The 27,846-nt window shown below is 38.2% G+C and overlaps 1 protein-coding gene across 4 annotated transcripts in view; it reads right to left on the bottom strand.

The window, feature by feature from the left end:
• Positions 1–27,846, bottom strand: part of CPED1 (cadherin like and PC-esterase domain containing 1) — a 137,806-nt gene that overhangs the window by 71,043 nt on the left and 38,917 nt on the right. For all 4 annotated transcript variants that reach the window (XM_071733733.1, XM_071733734.1, XM_071733735.1 and 1 more), the window contains 7 exons: positions 19,317–19,473; positions 17,766–17,934; positions 6,529–6,671; positions 5,101–5,173; positions 3,257–3,424; positions 2,164–2,265; positions 1,112–1,281 (listed from right to left, as the gene is read on the bottom strand). In XM_071733733.1, the coding sequence (XP_071589834.1) occupies positions 1,112–1,281; positions 2,164–2,265; positions 3,257–3,424; positions 5,101–5,173; positions 6,529–6,671; positions 17,766–17,934; positions 19,317–19,473 (982 nt within the window). The remainder of the gene's footprint in view (positions 1–1,111; positions 1,282–2,163; positions 2,266–3,256; positions 3,425–5,100; positions 5,174–6,528; positions 6,672–17,765; positions 17,935–19,316; positions 19,474–27,846) is intronic.

Here is a 27,846-nt window from a genome sequence, read left to right as displayed (position 1 = left end):
TGCTCAAAGTGAGTGAGTGGCACAGCTTAGATTAGAACAGAAAGCTGCTAAAGGTTGGTATGCTTTGATATGCAAACCTAAATATTTTGGCAAAAGGGCAAAGGCTTACACATGAATGCAAGCAGCTGCATCTCTGACTTACTTTTCATAGAGTGGCCAGCAGTAACAATACTCAGCACAGTCACAGAACTGTTTTTTTCAAAACACTAATAACCAGTTACCCAGCACACTGGTAAGTCTAAGTTCCACTTTATAGCTAAGCAAACAAAGATACAGATGACTATTGACCTGCTGAAAGCCACCCCCAATTCAATGAGGACCACAAGTAAAACTTTAGAAATCTTACAGGTACCTTACACAGTCACTATAGCATTCTCCAAGCAAAATGTACAAATTAATGTAATTTGCTCATTTAACTCAAGACTCATGGAATGGAGCACGTACATTGCTTAATGTGCCTCTGTTCCCAAGCCCTTGTTTGCAAAATCATATATGTTTGTAGTCAGTAAAGAAGTGTGGCATACATGTGTACCAAACCCCATTAGCCAAGAGATGAGCATGGAAAACACATTTTTACAAAGTTTATATTAAATTCATAGTATACCACAACTTTTCCCCCTCTCTCCCTTCCTCCCTTCCTCCCCTTCCTCCCCTTTCTTCCCTTCCTTCCCATCAAAATTTATTGAAAAAATCTTCACCTCAAATTTTATATTTTATTTACAGTTTTACTTTTAATTGGTGCATAAATTAAAAGACTTGATTCTGGTAAGCACTCCTAATTTTGAGTTTACAGCTGTTCAGAAACAATCTACTTGTTAATTCATATTAGAAAAAAAAGTTTACTGTAGCTGCAATGAACTTTAAACCCAGAGCCCCTTGATTTAGAAACAGAAGCAAAGGGACAAAACTGTCCTATTAGAAATCTAGATACATCTCTAAGTGTCAGAGTGGCTGACAGTGCTCCATGATGGGGATGATGGGCTTTCATCTCAAGTGTTGTAAATTCACCTACATCTGCTAAAGGATTAAGTTTTATGATGCTGATTGAAGCTGCCACAATTAATATAATTTGAGAAACTTTCCTCAACATACCATATAATAGCCATCTTACCATTCTGAAAGACTTGTATGTGCCTCTTTAGTCACAAATTGGAATTGTTCAAGTAAACTGGAAAGCAACCAATGCACAGTCAGGACTGAACCGAGCTGCTTCATTGGGTCTGCCATATGATAGAGATCGTGCAGGAAAGTTTGAATCTTGGGTGCAGCAGAAGGGAAAAGCTGAGGAAAGAAATACTGATTAGAGACTACATATTATAATATTTGTAAATGCAGAGAAGTGAGAAGTGATCAGTCTACAGGGCATATAGGGTATATATGGATGGATGTGCATCAGTGCTCTTTCCCACATGTGTAGAAAATTACTGCCTTGTCCAGCCTTGCAACTCAAGAGTAGCAGCAGTGACAAGGAAGGCCAACACCTTTGCCTCTCCCAGGTACATTAAACTCAATCCCTCTTCAGAAAACCTCATCAGTCTACAACCCTGATACTCATCCAGGAGGCCTAGAAGAAATCCTGCTATCATGCAGACTTTCTGAACAACAGATGCAGATGCAGATTTTTATTTCCCCAATGCTTGTCATTTCCTCCATTAACTGCCATGACTGCTCATAGACACTTCTTATGACTCCTTTATTTGTCTCCAAAAATGAACTCAAAGTGGAAGAAGACAAATTACTACATATTCCACCTGGAGGTTTTTTTCTGCTTTTTAATCTGTATCTATGATCTATCTCAGTGTTGCACAGTCTCCACTTCCATTCACACCTGCCTTGCTTCATTATCATTACATTTTCTTACCAAACCATTAGAAACTTACATAAACTTCCTCCTTTTTCTTTCATTCCATTTTCTGGTCCCTGTTTCTATTTTAGTTTTTCTTCTCAGTGAATCCTCAACTCTAATTCTCTGTTTTCTTTATCTTCTTTAATTTAAATTTTAAAAATCCTCCAAAAGAAAAAGCATAATGTCTATCTCCCTGCTTCCTTGTCCATCCAGGCTAATACATGTGCCAGAGACAGTTAAGACTGGTAATGGAGGAGAAATGTTAAGAGTATTACATAATATATGCATCCAATACAACAAAACCTTGTTTATTTTACCAGCTCAAATTGTCCAAGACTCTTCAGCTCCTTTATGAAAGTAATCATTGAATTTATCTCTTCTAAAGACAAACATGGCTCATCTTTGTTGTAAGTTCCATCCTGTGAAGGAAAGGGCAGAATATTCTGGTGAAATCACGTGGAAAACAATGTGCTTTCATTAGACCTCATCCCTTTGGTTATCAAAGGAAGAGGCTACAGCATCTCTCAACTTGTCCTAACCTCATTGCAAAGTCATCTCAAGCCAGGTCCTTGATAGCTCTTCCTATTTCTCAGTCTAGAATAAAGTAGACTGCATTAGCTTCATGTAGAAACACACCCACAGAAACTACCATGAGAAGAGACTGCATAATGTGTAGACAATGAAGTTGACAGTTTGAAATGTGATCTGGTCTCCTACAGAACACAGACCTAGTTGATCATAGCATACGTCTGTGGCTTCCTACTTTATCCTCTCATAAATTTGGAACCCATGACCCTGTTTAGTCAGAGAGGCCGAAGTCACATGGATAATTCAGTCCCTGTAAGTCTTGCAAGCATGAGGGTCCTCAGAAATGTACCCTTAAAAGTGCCCAGACTGAGAAAACAAAACACTAAAGGAGAACCCAGGTTGTCAGAAAGAGTTTTCACTAGTGATGCAAACACTATAAATGCAAACTATAATAAATGACAAAATATGTCATTGAATCTTGCATTCAGAATGAGATGCAAAGTTGTGGCAAACAAAATGTAATTCTGATGCTCATGAATCTGCTTATTTTGGTTAATCAGTTCTAGGTTTATGAAAACACACAAGCCTGTATATTAAGAAAATCAATTTTAAAAAACGCTGAGAAATTACTACTTAGTTAAAAATCTTAAAAATATCTTTAAATTACTGTACTCGGGGAATGATACAATTTGAGAGTGGAATTTTTAGAAGAGAAAATTTGACTATTCAAACTCATTGCAGTTTTATTCTCCAGAATTCATTAACAGGTAGCTTTGATTAAATAAATCTTTCACAAGTTGGCACCAATAATTTCAGAAAGTTATGCAATTTAGAAAGAAATCTTTTCAAATAGTTAATAATAAAAAAGGTGGGATGAACTACCTTGCTCACAGCTGATCCATATATTTTTTGTAAAGCTTCTATGAAACTGGATGTTGAGGATTCATTAGATAACAGAAATTTAAAAGTATCTTCAAAAAGAAATTCTTTGAAAGTTTGGTCCTGAATATTTGATTCATCCTCATCTGGAAAGTCAAAGTGTTCGTGCACCTGTTGTAAAACAATGCAGAAGTTTATAGTTTGAATATCATGTGCAGTCTCCTTATAACCACATATACAAAACTGGAACTATTTTCTAAAAAAACACCGTAATAACACTAGTAAACGAGACAGGATTATAACACAGCAAATGCTGTACTACATTTTCTATCAGTGCTACACATCGCAATGTTTGCTGACCCCCAGTGGATAGAGTGCAATATTACAGTCTTACGTGAGAACTGTTTTTTCATGTCTTTGATTTGATTTGATTTAAAAAACTAAAATGTCACAGAATCACAAAATTAGCAGACTTGGAAGGGACCTCCAGTGATCATCTAGTCCAGCTCTCATACTAAAGCAGGACTACCTAGAACACATTACATGTGTTAACATAACTCTTGCAAAACTCAGGTATTTAGGATTTCCTACAAATGAAAGTGTAAGATAGAAAAAAAAATTAATAAAATCGAGCTGATAAAATATAAATAGATTATTATTTTAGCATAAATATAAATACAGCTTCAAGCTGCATGCTGTGTGTGAATACTACAGTTTCCAAGGGACACTATTGCAAGTCAAATGTCAGAGCAATTTTCAACCAGCACTTTTATTTTTTTTAAAGTAATTTGTATTTTCACAAGAAAATATTAACTAATACCAATATACTGTACATGTGTGGAGTATGGCTAATAGCTGAGTCTATTATACAGGCACATAAACCTTATGCTTTATGTCTAGGTTTCTTTAGCAACATTTTACAGCCTGGCATACAATTATTAAATTGTTGTGGTGTGTCACATTTTTAAAATTCTCTAAATAAGTTTTGCCAGACTAGGGGTATTGTCTTTGTGGATTTTTTAAATTGTGCAAACTTGCTTTCATATGTCTGTTTTTACTTTGTGTTTAAATGATCTTTTAGTGAAGGATGAAGAGATGGACTGAACTGTTAATAGAAACTTAGATTTAAACTTTTAATATTTCCTCCTATAATTTCCAAGGCTATATTTACTAATATCGTTTTTTTTCCTTTGTGTATTATAAACATGGACAAACATATACCCAGGTATACATATATTTGTATGCATATACAGGGTAATGAGAAGCAGCTGTAAAGCAGTGAAATTTTTATTTCTGGCCAGGCTGTTCCGAGGCAGGTGTAGTATAAAACTGCCACAGGGATTTATGTCACAGGTCACATTTCTTTAGTACTGAGTCCCTTAAGGACCACTGAGGAAGAAGGCAGCACAGTGGAGATCAAAGCAGGTGATGAAGAAGTACAATACAATTCATGGACAGTTTTAACTTTTATCAAAAGCCAGTTGTGCTACTTTAACTTCCTCCCTTCCTCTTTGTTCTGGCATAGTTAATACCAGTTAATACCTAACTCTGCTTGCATCAAGGCTTCCTATGTATTTTGTTTTGTTGATATTCGCTTGGGTTGATAACTCTTTTAATGGTAAAAGTGAAAGGTTTGCACACTTCAGTGGTGTGGTAATTTAATCACAGGAACTCAGTCCCGTAAACACTGGTTTCTCCCACAGCAACTCTCCATTACTAGGCAAAATTAATATTAGTGTATTTGGATATTTCTCAGAGATTTGAAGGTAACTATCAAAGAGGGTTTCCTGCCGTGTTCTTTTTGGTGTAAGCTTTTGGTAAAGCAATAATTTGTGTAATTTGCTCACCTCAAGAACTACTGGGTCTATCGAGGTGCCAAATCCAATGTCAAAAGTTAGCATTTGAAAACATTGGCTGCATCTGAAATGCAATATAACAGGAATCACATTCAGGGAGGTTAGGTACTGTTGCAAAACATAGAATCAGAATGATTCAGGCTGGAAAAGATCTTCAAGACCATTAAGTCCAATGATAAAGCTCACACTGCCAACACATACACGCAGGTCCAGAGAACACACTCAAGAACATACACACGTAGGTCAAGAGACAACATGTGATACAGACTAAATAAAAATTTCTTAGAAGAGTGTTGAACATAGATGGAGTCAGATTATCAGCTGATGAAAACAGTGCTATATTCAAGTGTATTTGTATGGTTGTTTTTTAAACCAGCAAGGGACATGAACTCAGCTGGAGAAGGAAACGCCTTTTGATGAGAATGAGGTCCTGCAAAAGCTTTGAAGACATTTGGAGTGCAAGAGATGGTGAAATTCCCTGCGTTATACTTAAGCCAAAAAAGTTTTGCTTCTGGTATGGAGATGAAGGCATGGGACAGGAGGTCTAAGCCAGTCTTGGAAGACATAAACTGGATATACCCATCCTGCTGGTAAAACTTAGTGTTTGGACCACTGCCAAAATAGCTCCATTCCTCTTACAGTCTTCCTTGCTACACTCTCCACTCACAATATAAGCTTTATTCCCAACTTGCATGAGCCAAATAATGAGGTTTATATTACTGCTACTGAAACACCTGGGTTCTCAATAGCTTTATAAAACACATAAACATCATAAATAGTAATTTATTTATTATTTATCATAAAAATGTCAAGGATGTGACATAACACATAGAACAAATATTAATTCATAAAAATATTACATAATAAAGGTTGATTCATATGTAAAAGCTGCAACACTCAAACAGAAATGATTACGATGATTCAACACTCAGAGAAAAACAGCCATAGAAATGTGACTGTTTTCATAAAGTACAGTTCATAAAGTATTCCACAGTGTCTCTTGTTCAGATTGCCTGCCACAGTCAGCTCTGAACTTTCTGGGCTGGTCAAACATTAAATATTTGACATATGACAGAAGGCTCACTGAAGGGAGTTACAGCTTTATATATGTTAGGACTAGCCCAATTGTGAGTGATTTCTGTCCATTTGTGCTTCATGACACGTGTGACTTCATGATGTGCTTCATCATCAGGACACAGCATCTGGTCCTAAGTATTTATCATAAGCTTCTCACAAACTAGGATGACTGTATATATTAAAGAGTTTTAATCCCTATATGGAGCAAGTCCTCCCTTTTTGTAAGTATGAAATCAAGAGGGTTTTTTTTATACTTTAGGAGTTGTATCCTCTACATTTTAAATTCTGTTCTAAGGCAGTATCTTGATAATACCAAAGCAACAACCACTACAAGTCACTTACTGATTGGAAGAGCTTGATCCTGAGGCAGATGATTCACTGAAGACCTCAGTTATGAGTAGAAGTTTGCTTATAGCTTCCTTCATGTTACTGAAGGCTTGCTGGGGAGAACTGTTTCTGAAGAATATCTCAAAGAACCTTTGCAGCTATAAAAGAGATTACACACATTTTTGAAAACCAAGAGTGAATCAGTGCTTAAGATCATAAATTAAAGGACTGGTAGAAGTAAAAATTACCTTAGAACGGTCACTTCCATTCTTAGCAATTTGCCCAGTGAAGTGGCAAAATAGCTCCATGCAGTATATTAGTAGTGAAAGACTTTTTGTTTACAGATATCAGAAACAAACTCTATATTCCTTGGTTTAAAATACATTGCTCACAGTATAAGCTTGTGCTTTGATAAAATCTTTTTTCTGTCAATGGCTTTTATGCAATGGAAATTACAAAAACTTCTTCAGCACAAGGGGTAAGCACACGCAAAGTAAGAATTTTGTTAACAACACTATGCTAAAGGCTATCCCACTTGACCACAGGTTAACAGTCTTTAAAAAGAACATAGAAGAAAGATGTTGAAACAGTGATCAGCCACCACAGCCTGTGTTTTGACTGAACTCTTGCACAGCCTGAAGTTTTTAGTCTCCTGAATATTCAGTGGCATCTTCACTGGCCTGCACAACACTGGACTCAGCTGCTTTCGTTACTCACAAAAATTCACCTGTCTCATCCTTTCAGGCAGAGATTCAGGTTAACAACTGGAGCAACACAGAGACCCAGTGAAGAGTGGGGCACAGGCAGGTTCTGTTGCATCAGAGTCCCTGTGCCCAGAAAGGGGCTGCCTTTGAACTGTATTTTGATTAGGGTTACCACATGGCACAGAACCCAGTTAATGTCTAAACTATGTAAAACTATTAGATAATTTAGTATAACAACAAACAGATACATTTATGTAGTAAAAAACTACTGCCTTCAGAGATAAAACATGTAAACTACATGTAAAATGTGTTTTGTCTCATTATTCAATTTCTTTTTTTTTTTAATTTCCAGGAATTGCTCTACTAAATTGACTTAGAAATGCCACTGTACATTTTCTATTATCACCCACTTACACATAACCCTCTGACTTCCATAGATTCTATAGGCTTCAGAGTTCTATAGACAGCCCCACTGTGGACTGGTGTGGTTGGCATCTCTCTGTCTGTCTTTGACTACTGCAGTCATGATCAAGTATCTGCAGCAGATGGGTTAACCAAGCCTGGGTTTAAGCAGAAGTCTGTAAGAAGTTCAATGTGATATTTTGGTTCTAAAGCATAACCAGAGTATCACAGAACTGGATGGTTGAGATTGGAAGGGGAAATTTTTGCCAGTGCTCAGTCACCCTCAAAATGAAAAAGTGTTTCCTGATGTTCAGAAGGAACCTGTTGTGTTTCCCCCGGCTCCCATGACCTCTTGTCCTGTTACTGGGCACCACTGAAAAGACCCTGACTTTGTTGTCTTTACAGCTTCCCTTTAGATATTCATACATGTTAATGACATCCCTCTGAGCCCCTGAAAATCTCCTCCAGGTTCTCTTAGCCTTTCCTCCTATAAGAAATTCTCCAGTCCCTTAATCATCTTATTGGTCCTCTGCTGGACTCTCTCCACATCCCCTCTTGGAGTGTCCAGAACTGGCCACAGTATTCCAGACTCCTGGCTGATGTTCAACTTGGTGTCCCCCAGGACTCCTTGGTCCTTTTCTGCAAAGCTGCTTTCCAAATAGTCAGGCTCCAACATGTACTGGTGCCTGGGGTTGTTCCTTCTCAGGACTTCCCCTTGTTGAACTTCATGAGCCTATTTCTCCAGCCTGTTGAGGTCCCTCTGGATGGCAGCATGGCCCTCTGCTGTATCATCCACTCCTCCTAGTTTTGTGTCATTAGTGGGTACATTCTGTCCCATCATCCAGATATTAAACAGTTGGGCTCCCTGGGGTACACTGCTGGTTACTGGTGTTGTGTTATGTTTTGACTATGTTGACAGCAGATTTTTCTACACACTTCTGTGCACTCTAGTCCACAGAATCTTCTAGGCAGTGTTGGAGCCTCTCTTCATGAGCACTGATACTGCCAAGCACACACATCTGAACTGGCATGGACGAATGGCTTTCAGTTTCTTCAGGCAGCATATTGCAGTTAAGTGTAATAAGCACTTTCTAATTTCCTTTGCAAAAAACACTGTATCATTGCTGACTGCCAGCCACAGGAACCAAAAACATGCAGCTAACACTGATTTTCTTTTGCTCTTTGCTCTCTTCAGCTCCAGGAACTCCATTCTGTTGTGCTGGTAAATAACTGGTGAGTGGGAAATGAGTCTGCCTGTCTTATCACCTCTGGTTTTAGTCTAACCAGTGGCTCCCTTCTCAGGCTTTACTAATGAAGGAAAATGTCCCCCATGCACAAATCTGAGCTGGAGGTTTGCAGTGCTTAAGTTTTTTTTTCCTCTTTCTGATAATGCTATTTGAAATGCCAGTACAAATAAACCGATAACAGTACATATGACTAAAGTTATAAAATTAAACCTCTGACTGCCAGGAAAGTGCAAAGTAAAGGTTGCACATACGGCCTCAACTCTGCCCTTTGGGTATTTGCATAATGTTGAAATCTTGACTTACAGCATGCTGTATTTTTATGCTGGAGAAAATGTTCCATGTGTACTGCAATGCCATTAGTCTCTGGGGCAAAAGAGCCCTGAAACTTCTATTTAGAAAGAGATTATGCAAATCCTCAGATCAAGCTCCATTTCACTGCCACCAGAGGCTGAGAGGGTGCCCAGATTCTGAAATGACCAAAGTCGTATTTCTCCCACAGGTCACTACAAAGCTTAAGAAAAAGAAGCTGCATGTTTTTCAAATCAGTTCTGATTCAGATTCATCTTTGAGCTAAATGGTTCCAGTTCAACTCCTTGCTCAGGCCAAAACCAGTTAATTAAATTGCAAAACAGAAAGAAATGTGAAACTGAAAGTTTAAAATGAAGACTTGTTTCACCAAGGTGAGACTACACAATGAGTGTTTAGCTGACTCTGACAACTCCTTCCAGCATCTCTGCCAGATCTTGTACAACACTCACGTTCCTGCTACACTGGCTTGTGCCTTTTCTCTAATTTCCTAAACCTGCAGTGTGTACTGAGGGAATCAGTGAGAATTTGTGTTATTTTGCTGCACAGGGAATATAAAGAGTTCTATAAGGCCCTTATAAGACTGCAGAATTTTTCATTTTGAAGAATTTTATAAGGAGAGGTGGGGATTATTGGAAGGAAGGGCAAGAGGGACAGAAAAAGTCCCATTTTCTCATTTGCTCCTTACTGTAAATCAGTTCCTAAGCACTTTGAATCAAAGGATACACAATGCATACATTTCTAGGAAGAATTAATGAAAGAGGCTGATTTATCCTATTTGCACTTCAACATGCTGTTGGCTGTAATAGCCAACTGTTTCTGACAAAACTGGCATTAAAATAGAACTGGCTTCTCCAAGGAACAGCCTTTTATTTACAGCCCTCCTTAGCCAGACTAGAAAAGAAATGTTGTTCAACAGGTTCTCATGAGGGGTATCAGGTTTTAGGACAATGTTTATTCTAAGGCAATGACTGAAAATAAGTGTTTAGTCAGGCTGGTTCAGGACCAATGGAGACAAGAGACAAATACTTTATGTTGAAATCCAGTTTGTGAAAAAAAAAAAATTTAAACAAGGTCAGAGTATGTTTGACTTCTATGCAATCTACAAGATTATCAGCAACTGATACAGAAAAGGTAAACTGTATGGATTAAGGGTTATAAAATGTGAAAATCTCCAGCAACCTCATGTATTTCTGAGTGTGTTCAACAGATACATACATATCTGTATTCGGCTGCAAAATATTACAGTCACTGACTTGAAGGCATCTTTAGATGATCACCACTGATGCCAGTTCACTCACCTTCAGAGGGAATAGATTACCTGTCAAGCAGCATTCAATCTCATTATAATTGAGCATGATTAGAAGCAACATTTAATAGAAAAAAAAAGAGGGCAAAAGTGGGGAAAAAATGAGACAAACACAGGAATTTAGTCGGGGAGAAAGCTGACGCCTCAGGTGGCAAATTTTTAACCCAAGGTATAGAGATTAAGTTTTAGTAGGCTTTATAGCCTAACACATCTTAGCACAGAGATGCACATTTATTTTGTACAATGACACCATTGTATACAGAATTGCAAGACTCCTCAGGAGGTTGAAGACATTCACCCACAGGGTGTATGGATACAATTGGAGGTATATTCCACATAACTGAAGTGTATAAATGCAGTCAAATTACATAGATCAAGCCCACATTTTCTATAAAGGCAGAATGAAATAGAAATATTCTTAAGATTCATTTTAACTTATTGACCTTTGTCTCACTGATAGATATTTTTGCTGTAAGTTAAGCCACTAGAAAAAAGATTTGGCTAACTAAGATTATTTTTACAATGCTTCTTTACTTGCTTTGACATCCACTCTTGAAAATCTTTAGTCATTAAAATAAGGTTTATGATCTCAGTGACACAGATCCATTTGCCTCCTCAAAAGTACACTGAACCATCATTTAAAGGTCTGACACACTGAAAAAATGCAACTTAATTGACACATTTGGATTTGCAAGCTTCATGATAAGTCCTGGGGACTGAAGGAGAGGGTAAGAGTGTGGCATCCGCTGAGCTGGATTTTAGGGTGACTGCAGTAATTTCCTTGAGAGGATTTCCTCTGGCAATTCTTCTGCAAATTAATTTCTTAGGAGAGATGCTGAGGCAGCTATCTGAATGGTCGGCTATGGTTTGCCCTGAGAAAGTATAAAAGCAAACTGTAGTGATCTTTCTGAGATTGCCTTCTACCTCAGTCATGGAACATTCTTGCCTCCTGATTAGACAAACATGAAAGATTTTCCTTTACCAACCTTAGGAATGCCAATAAATGCAAACTTAAAACACCTGCCTTCACTGAATGCATTGATTAGTTTTCTGTTGACTGTAATAGGTTTTCAGAGGCACAGTTCAAGTGAAGACAACTCACTCAGGTGTCAAAATCTGTAGAGGGATATAGTTTATGTCTGTGGACAAGCTAAATGTCTTCATTCCTTTCACCTTGATTCAGAACAAAGATGCTTGAAGAACATCTCAAAACAGTGACATTAATTGCAATTTAAAACTGCTTTGTTCCTCCAGAGACTGTACAGGGAATCTAAATAAGACACTAAAGACAAGAAAGGGTTATACTCTGGGAGTGCTCAAACAGCACACCTATGGACAACAAAACCTGTATGCCTGCAATATGCAGAACTCAGGGTCTGACTATGCCTTTAGAGGGTATTTATAGAAGGATGTTTAAAAATGTGCAATGTTTATTAACATTTTTGAACCATGGTTTACAGATTTTGTTACTGAAATGGATAGTGTATTATTATTACTGGCTGCCAGTTAATTACATACCATCAATTTGTCACTTCTATCCTAGTTTTGGGTAAAAAATGCAATCTCATAATTTTTTCCTGCAACAATATTTCACCTTTGGAGATGTAGCTTAGCTCTAAACTCACCCAAGAGGTAAGAGAGAGAAGATAAGAGGTCATTTGGGCTACTGAGCAATTCAGGGTAGTCTCTGAGGTTTATATTTGGGGATTTATTGCATCATCCTTTGCGGGATATATATGAAAAGATTTTGAAAGGACCTTGCTGGTTCCTAGATGTAGCCTTCAAAACCAGATGGCAGACAGTTATCAAGATCATATCTGAAAGCAAGGTTTACATCCAAGGAACCAATCATGACCTTTGGTTTCAAGAAATTACCCTTTTTGAAGTAACAAAAGGTGTCCTGTTCAGATTGTTCTGCTATGCACTGGAGCTGTTGTGCTCTTTTCTGACCAATTGGATCTGCAGGTCTGCAAAAGATTCAAGGTAATTGTCTCTCCTTTAAAATAGCTGAGGATGTTTCCACTTCAGTCAGTTCAATTTTCTCTGACAACTTTCAGTACAAGCTCTGTACTTTCAGTCCATTGTTGTAGATTGATTTTGTTACTACTGGATCCATACTTGGTGAACTTTCTATTTTGGGGTGTAAGTAGTCATTTATAGGTACAAAAAGACTTTTATACACAAGCAAGAATATCTTTGACCATATGCATGGAGTTATCTAAATATCTATGATGTCTGCCACAATACAAATTGATTCCCCACAGAAGGCCAGAAAAAATATATTTTGCAATGAAGCTATTTCCTGTATCAATTGCTAGCACAGGCAGAGCTCTCCACTGATCAGTGTATAGAAAAATTGTTAGACAGGAAATGGCAGAAAAGAGTACCCATAATCAAAACAGTGGTTCCAGAATACTTAACATATATATACTTAACATATAAAAGTCTTAGTTTTAGGTGGGTCTGTTTATTCTAACCCTGATTTATTGCTAACAATGTCCCATTTATTTGTGTTTCTAACATGGCACTTGATGAAGGGGGAAACCACAGTACTATGCAGCTATCGATATTTTTTGTATGTTGGATATTTAATGAGATGTTATTGTAATAGTTCAGAGACAAAAAAATATCTTGCCCCTTTACGTGGAGGAGAAAAGGCCATCCAACACAGGTTTCCTCTGAAGAACCTTGCTCTTAATAAGTCTATAGCCAAAAGCTGCTCACGAGCTTCAGCAATGACTAAATTAGGTCCTTTGACTGAGACTGAACTAAGGATGCCTTTTCTACTCAGCATTGACTTCTCAGAGGAAAAGTAAAGGTGATTTACCAATGGCAAGTACTGAGAGATATTTATAAAGTCTCAATACAGCAAGACATTGGGAAGACAAAAAGCATTAATGGTTAAAAAGTCTAGTAGAGCATTGCATGGGATAAACATTCACTGGAGCTTATGAAACATAAATCTACATATTCCACTTCCAGTTTTGTGTTTCTAACCTTTCAGTTTACCAGAAATAGTCAGCCTTGGGATGAGTACCAGGAACAAAATGTCAGACTAAACATGTCTTTAATTTCTCCCATTCTGGACATACTTTCATTCTTTTACCAGTGAAAAGAGAAATTATACATACTAGAGAATATGGGAACAGAAAACAGGTGGCATTTGTGTTATGATCAGCCTCCCAGGAAGATGAGAATTACAACATTTGAATCTCTACGTAGGCTACTTGCAAGACTAGTGAAATGCATATGGTGAGTTCTTACAGAACCTAATGAACAAATTTAATTTCATTCCCAAATAACCCTACAACGTAATTAGGAGTTGATTATTATTTTCTTTTGCATTTGCTCCTGCTAAGTCACAAAGCAATAATATTGAATTCAAAAATAAAATTAGAAAAGGGAAAAAAATCCTAAGACTTTCTGCTATTTTTAAGCATTTTGCTGATTATCAGCATGTACGTTTGCATCATATTTCACATTAAGTACCGTTATTGCTTGAAGTAGGATCAAAATTGGCCACTTGGGGGCAATACTGCAACATAATTCTCACAGTGTTTGGCTCTAAGCCAGATCTTCACCCCATTTTAAAAGACGTCTTTCCTGGATAGGTGAGGGTCCAGGTTTTTTTACATATAAGTGTAGTATCAAAAATATTTATCTCTACTCAAGTTTTCAAATGCACGGAGAGAATTTCAGCAGTAGTTATAGTGAGTTATACCACAAGCAAGCTTAACAGCAAACTGCTTTAATAAACTATATTTACTTCACTGCATAACTGGAAAAGCACTTAAGAGCATAGTTTTGGTGGAGGGTATTGATGGTTATGCAAGAACACCAGGAAAGGAATTAAAATCCAGGAGGCACCTGACTGACTGTTTTGAATGAAGGAAGGGTGGGTGAGCCAGAGCAGGGGCTGTGGGAAGCTGCTGAGAGCAGAGAAGAGCCTTCCCAGGTGATGCAGGGCATGGTATCAATACAGTCTACATAAGTGCATCCCTTTGTTAAGAACTGGGATGAGGCAGGGCAAAAGAAGCACTTTGCAGAGTGCTAAACTTTGAGATAATTAATATTAAATGACTGTTTATACACCATGTTCTAGAGAACAGAAAATTATTGATGGGTCAGTCTTCTGTTCAATTGACATGCATAATGTTGATTAACATGAACAGAATTATTGCATTCCTTGAAAGAGACCCATCCCTTTATTAGTACCATATGCAAAATAAGCTTCTATTTTATTAATAGCTTTTCAATGCACAGATGGCCTAAATAAGAGGGTTCCAAATTTCATCAAGGAAAGAAGGCTATTACACAAGTCTCATATCAAAACATTTGTGTGGCAGGAAGCCATTCTCTCCCTTGCACCTCCTTCCTCCTCCCAACAAGGGCCCAAATCCAGTCACATTTTTGTCACCCCTTGACTACACACAAAATCCTGCCAGCTCAGGAATTATCTTCTTTTGCTTTCTGAACTGAGATACTAAAATATATATAATCCAGAGGAAACCTGGCAGCTGGTGAGCAAAATACAATTGAACTCTTCCTGAACTGCCATTTGGCCAATGCTTATTCAAGGAGTCATTCTGAAGCCTTGACACTATGATTGGGGTAAGCAAATATGACCTGTAAAAATCATTTACAATAGTTTACTGGAAAAGAAACAGTAGGGAATGCAGTATTATCTAATTCATTAAACTCCAGTCTTTTCCTTGCAGTTTTGATATCATTTTTGATTTGATATCATCTGGTACCCCATCTACAGTCTTTTTAAAAAAATGTCTTCTTCATATATACCACATTCTACTTACTTCTAGCAATTATAAAAGGTTGTTGTAGGATCACATTTAAAATACAACATTCTGAGTTTGTGACAGTAATGTTGTAACCAAGTTAGCCAGAATTATGGATGAAATTTTCATTGACAACAGCTTAATTACACTGGTATGAGAAAATTTGCTGACCAGAGGCTGATACAAACTAAGGAGGTCTCTAAATTATTGTGCAACATTACTGCAAGTAGCACATCTATGATGGCAATGCAGCAGATTACAACTATTCTCATCTGTTAATAAAAAAAAAAATAATTCAGTCAGCTGTTCTACAAATTTTATGATCAAAAGCAAATTTTCCAGATCAAAGTCCCCTCTATAGGCATGTTCAGTCTGGCAACACTGATGTCTTATTCTGTCAGTCAGTGGGAAAATAGGCTTTAAAGAACCTTTCTGGTTTCATTGACTATTAGCAAGTTGGAGTTTCACAACATAATGAGCAAGTTTAGGAGCTTTCTGGACCAGGTGTCTTGGCTGGTACAAACATGTGGAAGTCCATTGGCTACTATGGAGAGGAGCTCACTCTTCTGGCATTGTACATCCCACTAGCTCCATGCAATTTATGGGAAGCTTGATGTAATCTCATCCCAAAGGATATCAGTGGTTGAATTCAAACCCTCTCCCAAGTATTGACTTCTGACTGATGGTCTCCTGCCTGATGCTGCTGCACCAAGCACAGAATCATCTTAATAATTTTCCAGGTATTGCTTTCTGGCTACTCCATGAATTGCCAGTGTCTCACTTCTCCTGGAGACTCCCTGACCCCTCCCAGGTTCTTTATAGGGCACACTGTTTATGCCGAGAGAAAGTTTTTATACATTCCATCATTCTGTTAATTTGCATTTTAATCTATACAGCACTACAAATGTGCTTTATTTGGTGTCTATTTTTTGTTTATTTCTTGCCATTTTGACAAGTCTGCCTGAAGCTGTGGAAGATATAACACCCTAGCAGCAGTAACCATCTTGGAACTACTGTAAATGTGCTGCTGCTTCTATCTATCATTTTTATTGCTTCTTCAGCTGCCAAAGTGCTCTGCAAATGGTGGCTGGCACCTGGCTCAGCAGAATTCCCTCAGTGGCAATTATTTTACAGAGTCATATCACAATTACTAATGACTACTAGACTTTAAAGTAGTCCCTACTTCAGCTGCACTAGTGATGCTGCTGGACATTGTGCCATTTTAATAAATGTAAACAAAATCTGAACCTCAAAGTTTGAAAGTGACTGACCATTAGTCTCCCTAAAAGTAAAGAGAGGAAAATAGATGGCAAAATAGTATGTCTGTAGGCTTCCACAGTTCCCAAGGGGGAGAAAGAAAGAGAAGTTGGTCCATCTCACCTAATTCTGGTAATCTAGAATTTGATATTTTCTCTAGGAATGTCATAGCCCAAAGAAGGAAGCAGACACTTTTAGTACGAAACTCATCTCATTCCAAAATTAGTGTCTAAATTGGGTGGGATGATTTGTTCTCTAGAAGTGTCTGTTTCTCCAATACCTAGAATTAGATAATGAGCTTAGACTGGCACTTAACTTTGAAAGATCTAAAACTGTACAACATGCCAAAAGGCTGCCATCATCAAGAGTCCTGACAGTGACACCACAGCACTGAGACTGACTGAAAGCCAAGACTTGCTTCTCCCTCAAGAGGACTACATGGGCAAAATACACCCATTCTGAGATGGCTGCTGCAGGAGCTGATCTATGTGACCTCAAGAAATCACTGCTACTTTGTGACTTTATTCCTTCCAAATGAAAGGAGCAGCCACAGGACTGTAGCTCCTTCACGCAGACCATGTTGCAAGAACAGTTCCTTGCTGCAAGAACAAAGGAATGGGAAGGCACTTTTGGAAATCCATAGGACTGCTATGAAAACTACATGTGGAGAGAGAGGAGTGTCTCCAGGCAATTGGAGATATCTAGAGTTAATCCAACTTAAGCACACACGAAACATCCTTTTTCATAAAACCAAGTTCATGGGAGGCCCACACTTTCCATGGTATACTTCCTTCTGCTTTTTAGAACTGCCCTGACCCTCCTCCATTCTGTTTTACTGCACCTAAAAAAAAAAGAAATCTAAACAAACTATTTTAAATATTTACTTTTCTTTTTAACAACACAGTCAATATCTGGGCAAAAGATGTTACAGTATGACAGCACACCCATTGCTTTTCTTTAGAGGAAACTCCAACCTTGCAACCGGTGTCAAATGTCACCAATAAAATGGTCCCTGGGGCAAGTAAATCCTAGGGCCTCACTGAACAGAGCATCTTCCCTGCTTCATGAAGCAAACCCACTTGTTCTGAGAAATGAAAGCAGTACATTAGGAGGATATTCACTGTCAGCTGTGGACTGCAAACAAAGAAGGGGTAAAAGAGAAGCAATATCACATGGTTTTCTTCTTCTGTGCTTTGCTTGAGAAATGTAAAAATTAGAAAATTCAATTTTTTACCTTTACCGAAAAGTGCTTCTTCTTGGGTGGATGCCAGACAGTGGCGGTTGAATGAATGAACGCCCGTAGGGGTGTTAAGGATGTCACAAGTACATATGCTTTGATGATGACAGAAAGGTCTTGAGCTTTTAGGATGTCCTTGTAGTCTGGGGAAGCTGACACTTGTTTCCTGGAAAATAATAAAAATACATAGCATTAATGAAGTGCTTTTGAAAACGAGGAAAACATGCTATAAGAAAACAGTGAAATCACTTAAAATAGGAAATTAGTCTGAGTTGAGCAGCACAATTGGATGAAAACATGTGGCCTGGAACAAAGCTTTATATCAACCATTTTTATTGCTTTCCATATTTTTAAATATTTATTTCCATGCACTGCAAGTACCTGTGTTAGTAATTGTGGCAAATCCCAGACATACAAAGGGAAGATTAAAACATTAAAAAAATACAAGCAGCTTAAACAACAGAAGTGCATAGCCAACGTACCCAGATTTAACACTGATATCTAGTGAATTCAGAAAACAAAAAAAAAAAGTAACCCTACTCTATGGAAAGACTGCACTACTGCTAGCACTTTCTTCAATGTAATAAAGGGGCACAAACATGTGGTACTGCATGCTTTCCTTAATGAAAGCCATGAACAAAAATTCCAATATTATAAAAGACAATAACACTGAGGAATAACCCATAATAAATTTGCTTAGCATAAAAGAAATATGCAAAGTAACTGTCTAGGAAGTGACATGACTCTGGCCTACAGCTCTCACAGTCCACACCAGAAGAAGCAGCCATAAAAACAGGACAGAAAAAACAAAGCCAAGAGAAAAATCTGTTACTGAAAATTTTATTACTTTAGGAAATCTAAGATATATTTGGGCACATTGACAAATGTGTTTATTATTCTGCCTGTTAAAGTCTCTGAGTATCAATCTACCTCAAAGGAAATGCAATGAGGAGATGACTATACAAATTATGGGTCTCGAAAACTGGTTACTGGTAAAGGACACAGAGCTCTCCTCCCACTGCTGTGTAATATTTGGCAATATGTGGCCTTTCCAGACCTCAATTTTGCTATCTGCTAAGGGAGTCTAGAAACACCAATCTTATAGAGACTTTTTTTCTCTCCTCTGCAGAGTGGCAGTTCCTCTGAGCATACAATTTGTGAGATACTGAAACATCAGAAACTGCACTTGGACAGACAGTTCTCAAGTACTTCTTGACTCTTTACTTAAGGGAGGGAAAGGGAGGGACGATATATGTGTGTCTGCAGTGGGGGCAAGGCAGGAATGGGAGCAGGAAATAGCCATCTTGAGAGTGTCTCTGGGTATGTATTTATCTGTCTAGGTCTTTCAATACCCAAAAAACATAAAGACCTGGCTGTTCACACACAAAACATGCAAACTTGGCTAGTACAGAAACATTATGCAAGTGTTAAGAGCTGCAATACATCCAAGTGCTGCATCTGCTGTGGTCTCCTCTGCTGCTGCATTCCATGTCCCTGACTCCCAGCAAAGCCCTCACAGTTTCTGAGGGTGGGGTATGATTAGCTTACAGCTGTGAGCTCGTCCTCTGCTTCCACCAGTGCTGCAGATGGGCAGGACGTGTCTGGTCAGTGCTTTTGCTGCCCTGGGAAACGTTGTTTGCATCGTTGGCCCTTGACAGCCCAGGGTGGATGGAGCATTCTGGGGTGACAACTGGGAGCTGCATGTCTGGAAAAGTACCAAAGGGATGAGGAAAAAAGTCAACAGAGCATTGAAAGCAGTGGTTGACTCCTGTTGCTAATGATAAAATGTGTAAAACACAATAGGAAGAGAAGAGCTACCAGCATTGACTGAAAATGTAAAATAAAAAATACTGACAACATGATCCTTTTTGGATCTGCTAGCAGAGAGATTTATACCCACCAAGCAACTCCTTCTAGCTGCAGCCTCAGAGTCTTAACTGCAGCTCTCACTTTACAGGTGAGTGCATAAGTGCTGCATATAATAAGCACACCCTTCCCACTTCTTCTAAATAGAAATCCTTTCTTTCTAATGTAGAATACCAAAACTTTCTTTCTCACATAGCCCTAATTAAAATTAATAGGAATAAGAAATTTATTTGACTAAGAAACAAAGGACTTTGACACTGTAGTCACACAGCTCAGTAAATAACTACAAATCCTTGTTTCTAGGTTCACTGTTTGAGGCTACATTTTGGTAGTTACTGAAACCTGCAGGAGGCTTCGTTCTGCCACCAAAAGCAGTGGGAGCAGGAGTGATGTACTAGAGTCCTCAAGATTACTGAGGCACGTGACTATTAACAGCAATCAAAATATTGTGATGTGAGATCAGTCAATGGGTGGTATGTATTTCGTGTTATTACTGTGCTGATAAAAAGGCATAGAGCCCTTCAGTTATATCATGATTTCATATAGAGTGGTTTTCATTAACCATAGCACACCTCATATTTCAAGTTCTTAAGTAATAGTCAGGGAAAAGTCAAGCTGTTCACATTATTCCCAAACCCTATTTCTTTTCTTTTTAATTACATATTGCTTTGTGCTAATGTTACAAATTTATTCGTATAGCTTCTCTTTTAAAGCAGGCACCCTTGACTTTGGTACATGGAATGAAAAATAAAACTGAAGTTCTATTTCTGGTGATGAGCTGTGAGCAGCCATTTAAGGAAAAGGACCATTCATTTTCATACAGATCCTGTTAAAATAACAATGTGATATGTTTATCACATAGTTTATCACTATGTTTACCAGTGTCCATCAGATCAGCTCCATTCAGCTTTCCAAGTTCAACTGGGATCTCACATTAATCTGGTCCTTTGCCTTACATGCACCATTTAGCAGGATCGAAAGATTTACTGATCAGCCCAGGCAATTATTAATATAACACCTCGTGTTCAGATTATGCTCTTGTTGGCATCTTTGTGTAGTGTTACACACTATAACTTATTTGGACTTTGTAAGTGACTACCTGTTTGTTGATGATACAGAGACAAAATAGGCTACTCTCTGCCTACTTGGCTATACACTGGCAATAAGGTAAGCCAATACAATCCCATTAAGTCATTTATCTTGCAGACTTACTTAATATGCATAGGGAGCAGACCCACTAAATCAAGAGCTATTTTTTCCATATCTGCCTGTAAAGATACAACAGCATTTTCCTCTGGCAATTTCCACCCTGTTAAGAGACAATAGCATTTCACCAACACAAGTTGCAGTGGTCCCATAGCAGCTACTCTTATGCATCATTTTAATTACCAGACTGAAGTCTCTCTATTAGCAAAATAATGTTCTGAAGCTTTGTCTTTAGACAATGGAGAGAGAGATCAGACCTTGGAACATTATGAGGGTCATTCTGAACTGCTCGTTGGAAGGGGGTTTTTTTTGTTTGTTTTTTGTTTTTTTACTGACTATGAAATAAAAATAAGCTAATTACTAGCAGCTGCAAATAAGTCCCAGACTGTAAACCTTAATCATGCAGCTTTGATGTTCAGGCAAAACCAGAATTATTAAAACACATAAATGCCACAGATGGCTTCAGAGATCTTTTTCTGATTCATCCTCACATTGATAAAAAGTCATGACACAGCCCTCTGCTTTTGCATCTGTGTAATTATGGAGTCAGTCCCCATGCCTCTCTATCTTAGTACTGCAGGACATCCATTGGGAACAGTCCAACACCATCAGAGTCTGAAGTCCAAATCTCATGGCCTAGGTCTTCAAAGAGCAAGTTGCTGATCTGTTGACCATGATCTCATTACTCAAGAGAAAGCAGTGTCTTCTTCTTTTTTAAATATGGATTTATTGTGTGGTTAATGCCTTAAGAAGCCAATACAGTATTAACTCACAACACAGAGATTGAAAAGAATGAGATGAAATTATATACATATATACATATATACACCTCTCTTAAATGGGAAGTTTTGCTGTTTTAGGAAAACAGAGATTATTTTAACATAAATTCCTTTTTTCCTACCTAGAGGACCATTTACTGGAGCTGGATATAACAAAAACAAAAACAAACAAAAAAAGCCCCAAAATTAAAAATGGGTCGGGACAACTGAAAAATAATTGTGTCCTGAAATTTTCAAACTACCGCTTGGAAGATACTTAGTGTTGCCCTAAGTCATTGCAGAATGCCTCAACATAAAAAGAAAAAAATTAAAACCTGCTATCTCTTAAAAAGAGAAGGTTAAATAACATCAGGGTGTTGCTGATTAGCATCAAAACCTGAAAAAAGGGCAATTATCCCCCATGTTATAGAGTGTCCTGTTTGTGTGGTGTCTTCCACACATCTTGGTTTTGAGGTAGCACCCAGCTGGGATAGAGCCCATCACCAGGTGGCTGGAAGAAGGCAAGTGTGAGACTGTCACAATGTGCTTACTCCTTTTGGATGGTACACAGCACATACACCACCAGGCACAGTTAATGAGGGAGTGACAGTCCCTCACTTTGGTAAATCTGCACTTAGCAATCAATGAATACAATATAATAATAAAGAGATATCAGTAGTGCTGAACTGCAGCAAACTCAGCTGTATCGGTTCTCATGGCAACTCTTCACCTGCTTTTGCACTCAAAAGCAGTAACAGTGTTTATTAGATCTGTAAATTTGTTAATCAACATTACCATCAATGAAAATTACCCTGCAGTGCCTTTACTCTTGGCAGTAATTGCCATGTTTTTCCATCTTGAAATGACTCTACAAGCTGTTGTTAATTAACCAGTCCTTCCAAAGTACCTAAATAATATCAACATTTTAAAACAGAAGAGGTGAGGCAGTCTCAGCAGTTGGTATGTGTCAGGCAGCTTGATTAAGCAAGTTAGAAAAGCATCCTAGTGTCTCATCCAGATTACATCCCCTCTTTCAAAAATCCTGATCTTAGTATCAGTAATTTTTGTAGCAGACTCTAAAGATCAAAAGAAAAAAATAGATGTAAACCAGAAAAGAATGTTTTTCCTTTTGAAGGGGCTATGCAGTAATTGAAAGGCTACACAAACTGCTGATTTTCCTGAGGAGCAGTTGCAGGCTTTGCCTCAAGTACCTTTTGCTGCTGCCATTTGTGATGCAGTGTAAAGCAAAGGACCTAAGGCCAGATACATGCTTTCCTGCTTTCACAAAAAAAAAGAAAGGAAAAAAAAAAAAAAAAACCAAAAAAAAAAAAACACCCAACATTCGTGATTTCTTTGAAATTCTGGCTTTAGGAAGGTTTCTTATGCTGACATCTCTGAAATGGTACCAGTGAAAACACTAAGAAACAGCACCACTTTATCTCTGCCTAGGGTGTTCTCCATGATGCCATTTTGATGGGTAAGGAAGCCACTACAAGTTCTCAGCTGAATTCACACATTAGCTCTCTAACCACAGCAATGGGTAAAACACAGATCTGAGGAACAGCTGGGGGGCACATGGGAAAGGGAGATATAAGATCCACTAAAGCAAGTCAACATCTCTTGATCAAATAAATTAAGCACCTCTTTGTCACATGAAGGGGCTGTAGATATTGTTCAGTCAACTGAAATCTCTCAAAGTACTACAGTCAAACAGTTCAGTTGGCAGAGACAACTGATACCTAATGCAGCAGCTACACTGACATCTAATGAGGCCTTTCAAGTATTTTACACAGCTACGACTTCTTGCTCCCTTCCCCTTCATCTCTGGATCCCAAGTTATTTACTTGTCTTCGGCTCAGAGCTCTGAAGTGTAACATGAGATCCAACCCATACACATTAAAGAATAGCTGATTTAAGAGTTACAACGTGTGGCTGAGCAAAAGGTTTACTGACAGATAGAAGTACATTTGGTCAAATTAAGGCTTCCTGGAACAGAGCCAGGTCAGTGTTGACTCGGCTGTGGCCACGTGGACTGATGGTAAATGGAAATCTTGGGTTAAGATGAACATCTGGTGATCTGCAAAGGTAAGAAATTCAGCAGAAGACCCAATGGGTTCAACGAAGTGAGTAACACTCAACTGAAAGAAAAGGAAACAGAAGATGATTGAGAGTCTGTCTTCTTTATCTTTCCTTTTATATTATCCTTTGATGTTACAAGGAGAGTCAGATATGGTTTTGTTTGTTAAATGTTTTACTTTGTTCAGGATCAAGTAGGCTATATTTTACACACTTCAAACACAGAGAAAGGAACAATTAAGAATATTGTCTGTGAGGAAAAGATAATTTCCTTTCAAAAGTGCCCATCAACTGTCAGATATGTTAGAAACATTTCAAGAGCAATTGAGTCTTGGTTGTTTAATGAAGCACAAAACTACAGATGAGATGAAGTGCAACTAAGGTGCTGTGTTCTGAGCCCAGCACATTGTTCATTTCTTTTTGAAAGGACACTGTAAACTCAGCACATTTGTACTCGCAGAGTTTTCATCCAATTGCATTTGTACTTTAGAACATGAAAGTATATTAACCCTGAAAGTTTAGAGGAGACTTTTCAACTGCACAGAAGCCTCCTGAACTTTTCCCAGATTTTCATACTGATAGTCTGTTTCTAGAAGAAGCCTGAGATAGACAACTCACATAATTTCTCAGCAGTTTCTGCAGGACAATATTCAGGAAGGACTGATGACTGGTCCTCTCTATCAGTCTCACAGGTCTGCTCTCTAACAGGGCATCTCAGTGAGGTAAAAGAGCTTCATATTGGAGCCTGTGCTGGGGTCATCCATCTGTCTGACTGGTGTGGGCTTCTGGAGCATAGAGCATTCAGCTGAACTACTGTTGCTACAGGCCTTAAGGTCACTGCAAGCTTGTCACAGAAAATAGACCTATTCCATTTAATTGCCTCCTGTTATCCATTTGACCTACAAGATGAAAAGACTCCGAAACAAAGATTAGTACTCTCCTATGGCTTAAGCACCATGCCTTGAGGTTGCTAAAGAAAGACTGAGAACCTTTAACACTCAGTTTTATAACCTATGCATTTAGAGTAGGGTGGTTGTGAAATTGAAAGCAGATGCTGAGAATTTGGAGGAAGGTAGGAAGAAAAGAGGCAAGCCTGGCCTGCAGTGAAGTACTGGGAAAATTTCCATTTATTTCACAGGAATATGCTCTCTTGCTTGATACTTAACACTCCTATGATGCTTTTGACATGTGTTACAAGCTTCATTCCTGATGAGAACATTGCTGCAGGTTGAGTATCCCATACACTACTGACTATTGCTCTAGAGGTTATTTAAAAGTTTTCATATTCAAACACTGAGGTGATCCCTCCCTCTACAGTACAGTTACCCTCTAAGTTTGTACCCTGAATATTTACAATGCTGAAACTTCAAATTATTGGTCATTTCTAGAAGTTTAAACTGACTATCTAACATATGTTTAGCATAGAAAAAAAAGTATATAGTAAAGAAGATCTAAAGGGAAAGGAATACAAATCCTGGGCTGGAATGCACTGAAATTCATGCTAAAAAGCACCTGTGAAATTTCAGAGTTACAAAGGCAAAATGAAGGTAGCATACAAGTTTGGAATTTGTCTGTTGCTTATTTTCCTCTTTATAAACATCAGCAAACATAGCCTCAGTTTAGATTAATCATTTGCTATGTTTTTGCTTCTCTGTTTCAGCAGTCACACAGAAACCAATATTTATTAAAGACAATGGTTGCACCTTCATTTATAAAGCATTCTCACTGTTAAAAGACAGGGATTTTTTCAGTATTTCCCAAAAGGGCTGCTTCTTCTGTGTGTACTCTTCACACCAGAATTTAAACTTACAGACAAGCTACAAAACTCTGGAAAGAAAAGCAAATGAGTGAAAATGCTGCCTGTCTGTTACATTATTACAGCCACAGCTACAAATCTGTAGAATATAGAATACTACAAGTCAATAAATTAAATTTTGCTGCTTTATTTCTTTTCAGACTCCTATTCCTTGTTATTACAGAAGTATATTTTTGGTTTAGGTTTTTAACTCAAAAGAATCAGATGCTGATTTTACTGTCCATTCTCAAGGATCTTAGCAACTTCAGTAGCAGAAAGGTAATAATAACAGAGCTAGTAATAACTGGTGTGCAGACATTTATAAGGGCCAGCTGGCAAAATAAATGCATTCCCCTACAAAGAAACATGTTCCTGTCACAGAGATGTTGAATTATTCCAATAGAAAATAAATTTATAATTTCTCTCTTACACAGGTGGCTCTACTGAGCCTTGCTTCCTCTCCTCCCCTCATCACCCTTCCTGCTGTCTTCAGTGCAACCCAGGGACACTGGGGACAAGCAAAGAAGATTTGTGAGGTGCAGGGTTAGCAGCAGACAGCAGAAATATCACCTAGTGAGAGGACAGTCACACAGCTGGACTATATTGGCTCTCCCTCCCACTTAGTTTCCTTACAGCTGTGTTCCAACACCTTCTGCATGATTAATGCTGCTGGCCAGCCCTGCAGGTGACCAAGTAAGGCTTGTAGATGCTCATCAAGTCTCTGCACTAGTGACACTAATAAAAGTAAGGTTTACAGCAGAAGTATTATGTTAAAAAGAAATGGTGGTGTGGTTGAGTTTAGAAAAAAAGGTATGCATGGACCAAGCTGGACCTTGGAAATGATGAAGCAAGAGAAATGTATATGTGGAAAACCAGACTAGGCTGGATTGCTTAGGGAACGGGAAGATCAGGGACACAATACCATAAGCATTCCTATTTCTTTATGGGATGATACCTGTCAAAGACAGTATTTGTTGTGAATATATCAGGATGCTTTTCCTGTGCCCTCAACTGCTGGGCAATTCTGCTCGCTTTGTGGACCTTCATCCTCTCTTTTTTGCAGCTGAGAAGAGTAGTTCCAGGAGGCAGCAAAGCTGAGTTCTCAGCCCACCAGTGGTGGGATGCTCAGTATAAGAACCTGAAATCTGTCAGTCATTCTCCAGATCCAGAGAGCTTCTAAGTTTGGACTGTTTGCAGGAAGATTTCATTCACAGATCCCTACAACAGCTCCAGCTTTTGCTGACCTGTGCATTCCTTTGTCATTCACTAGCCATGCCAGAACCTCCTCATGGCCCAAGTCCCATACAGTGAGCAGATATCAAGCACCTGATTAAGTACTGGGACAAATATTCTGCAAATGTAAGAGTGAAATCATTCTTCTCAGCCTGAGCAGCAGGAAATTATCATTGCCTTCTATGTTGAATTTTTAAGATCCATTAATATTCTTATGCCTCATCACAAACTCACTGCTATCCATGTGCATCCTCCAGGAACTGTTTTTATCTCTTTCTTTCTCACACTGTCCAATTTATCCACACAATTTTTTGTGCCTTTTTTTGACCCTCTAAATTCTTCCTCCAGCCTGTCTTTCCTAATAATTTTTCCCTCTTCCCAGCTTCTATTCTTTCTTCTGAAAAGGAGTCATCACTGCTCTGTGCATAATTTTCCCCCAAACAGATAGAACCAATCTGAATTTTCAGTGACAAAAAGATACTCCATTAAAGAGACAAATCAAAGAAAGAAGCATTGACCTGATATTTTCTATAATTCATTTTATTTCCCATAAGGGGAAATCATTTTATATCCTCATATGGGGATATGAGAAGGGGCATATTCTCTGAAATACAAAAAAGAGCAGTTTAGGAGTTGCTTTTCTTTTTTTTTTTTTTTTTTAATTTTTTTAATAACCTTTACCCTTGTACCCCCTTTTTATCAGCATCAACACTTCCAAACCCAAAGTAAATCCATTAATCCTATCCTCTCAGCCCTGCTGTCTGATACATTTTCTACAACATAGTGGGTCTTTAATTAGATCACATAATTCTTAAAGCAGCAACTTTGTGTTTTCACTTTTACAGGAAATTGCTTGGCTCCTTGGGGGGCTGACTAAATGACAAACACAGTAATAAAAAACCAACTAATCCTCTGCAACAGGAATTGATTCAAACACACAAGTGAAAGTATGTGACTGATTTAAAAGGAAACTAATTCCTCTGTTGGGGAAATACTGATGAAAAACATTATTTCCATGAATAATGTCAAAATTGAGGATCAAACAAATCCTAATACCTGGAGACTTCGCTGCTGTTGGGAGGAAAGGTGGGTCTACATAGAAGCTGGTTTTTACTTATGCTTCTTTGTCCTCTAAACCTGAAAT

Source organism: Heliangelus exortis, chromosome 1, assembly GCF_036169615.1.
Source record: "Heliangelus exortis chromosome 1, bHelExo1.hap1, whole genome shotgun sequence".
NCBI classification, from domain to species: Eukaryota; Metazoa; Chordata; class Aves; order Apodiformes; family Trochilidae; genus Heliangelus; species Heliangelus exortis.
Note: the sequence above shows the minus strand (reverse complement) of the source record. Positions and strands in the feature narration are given on the sequence as shown.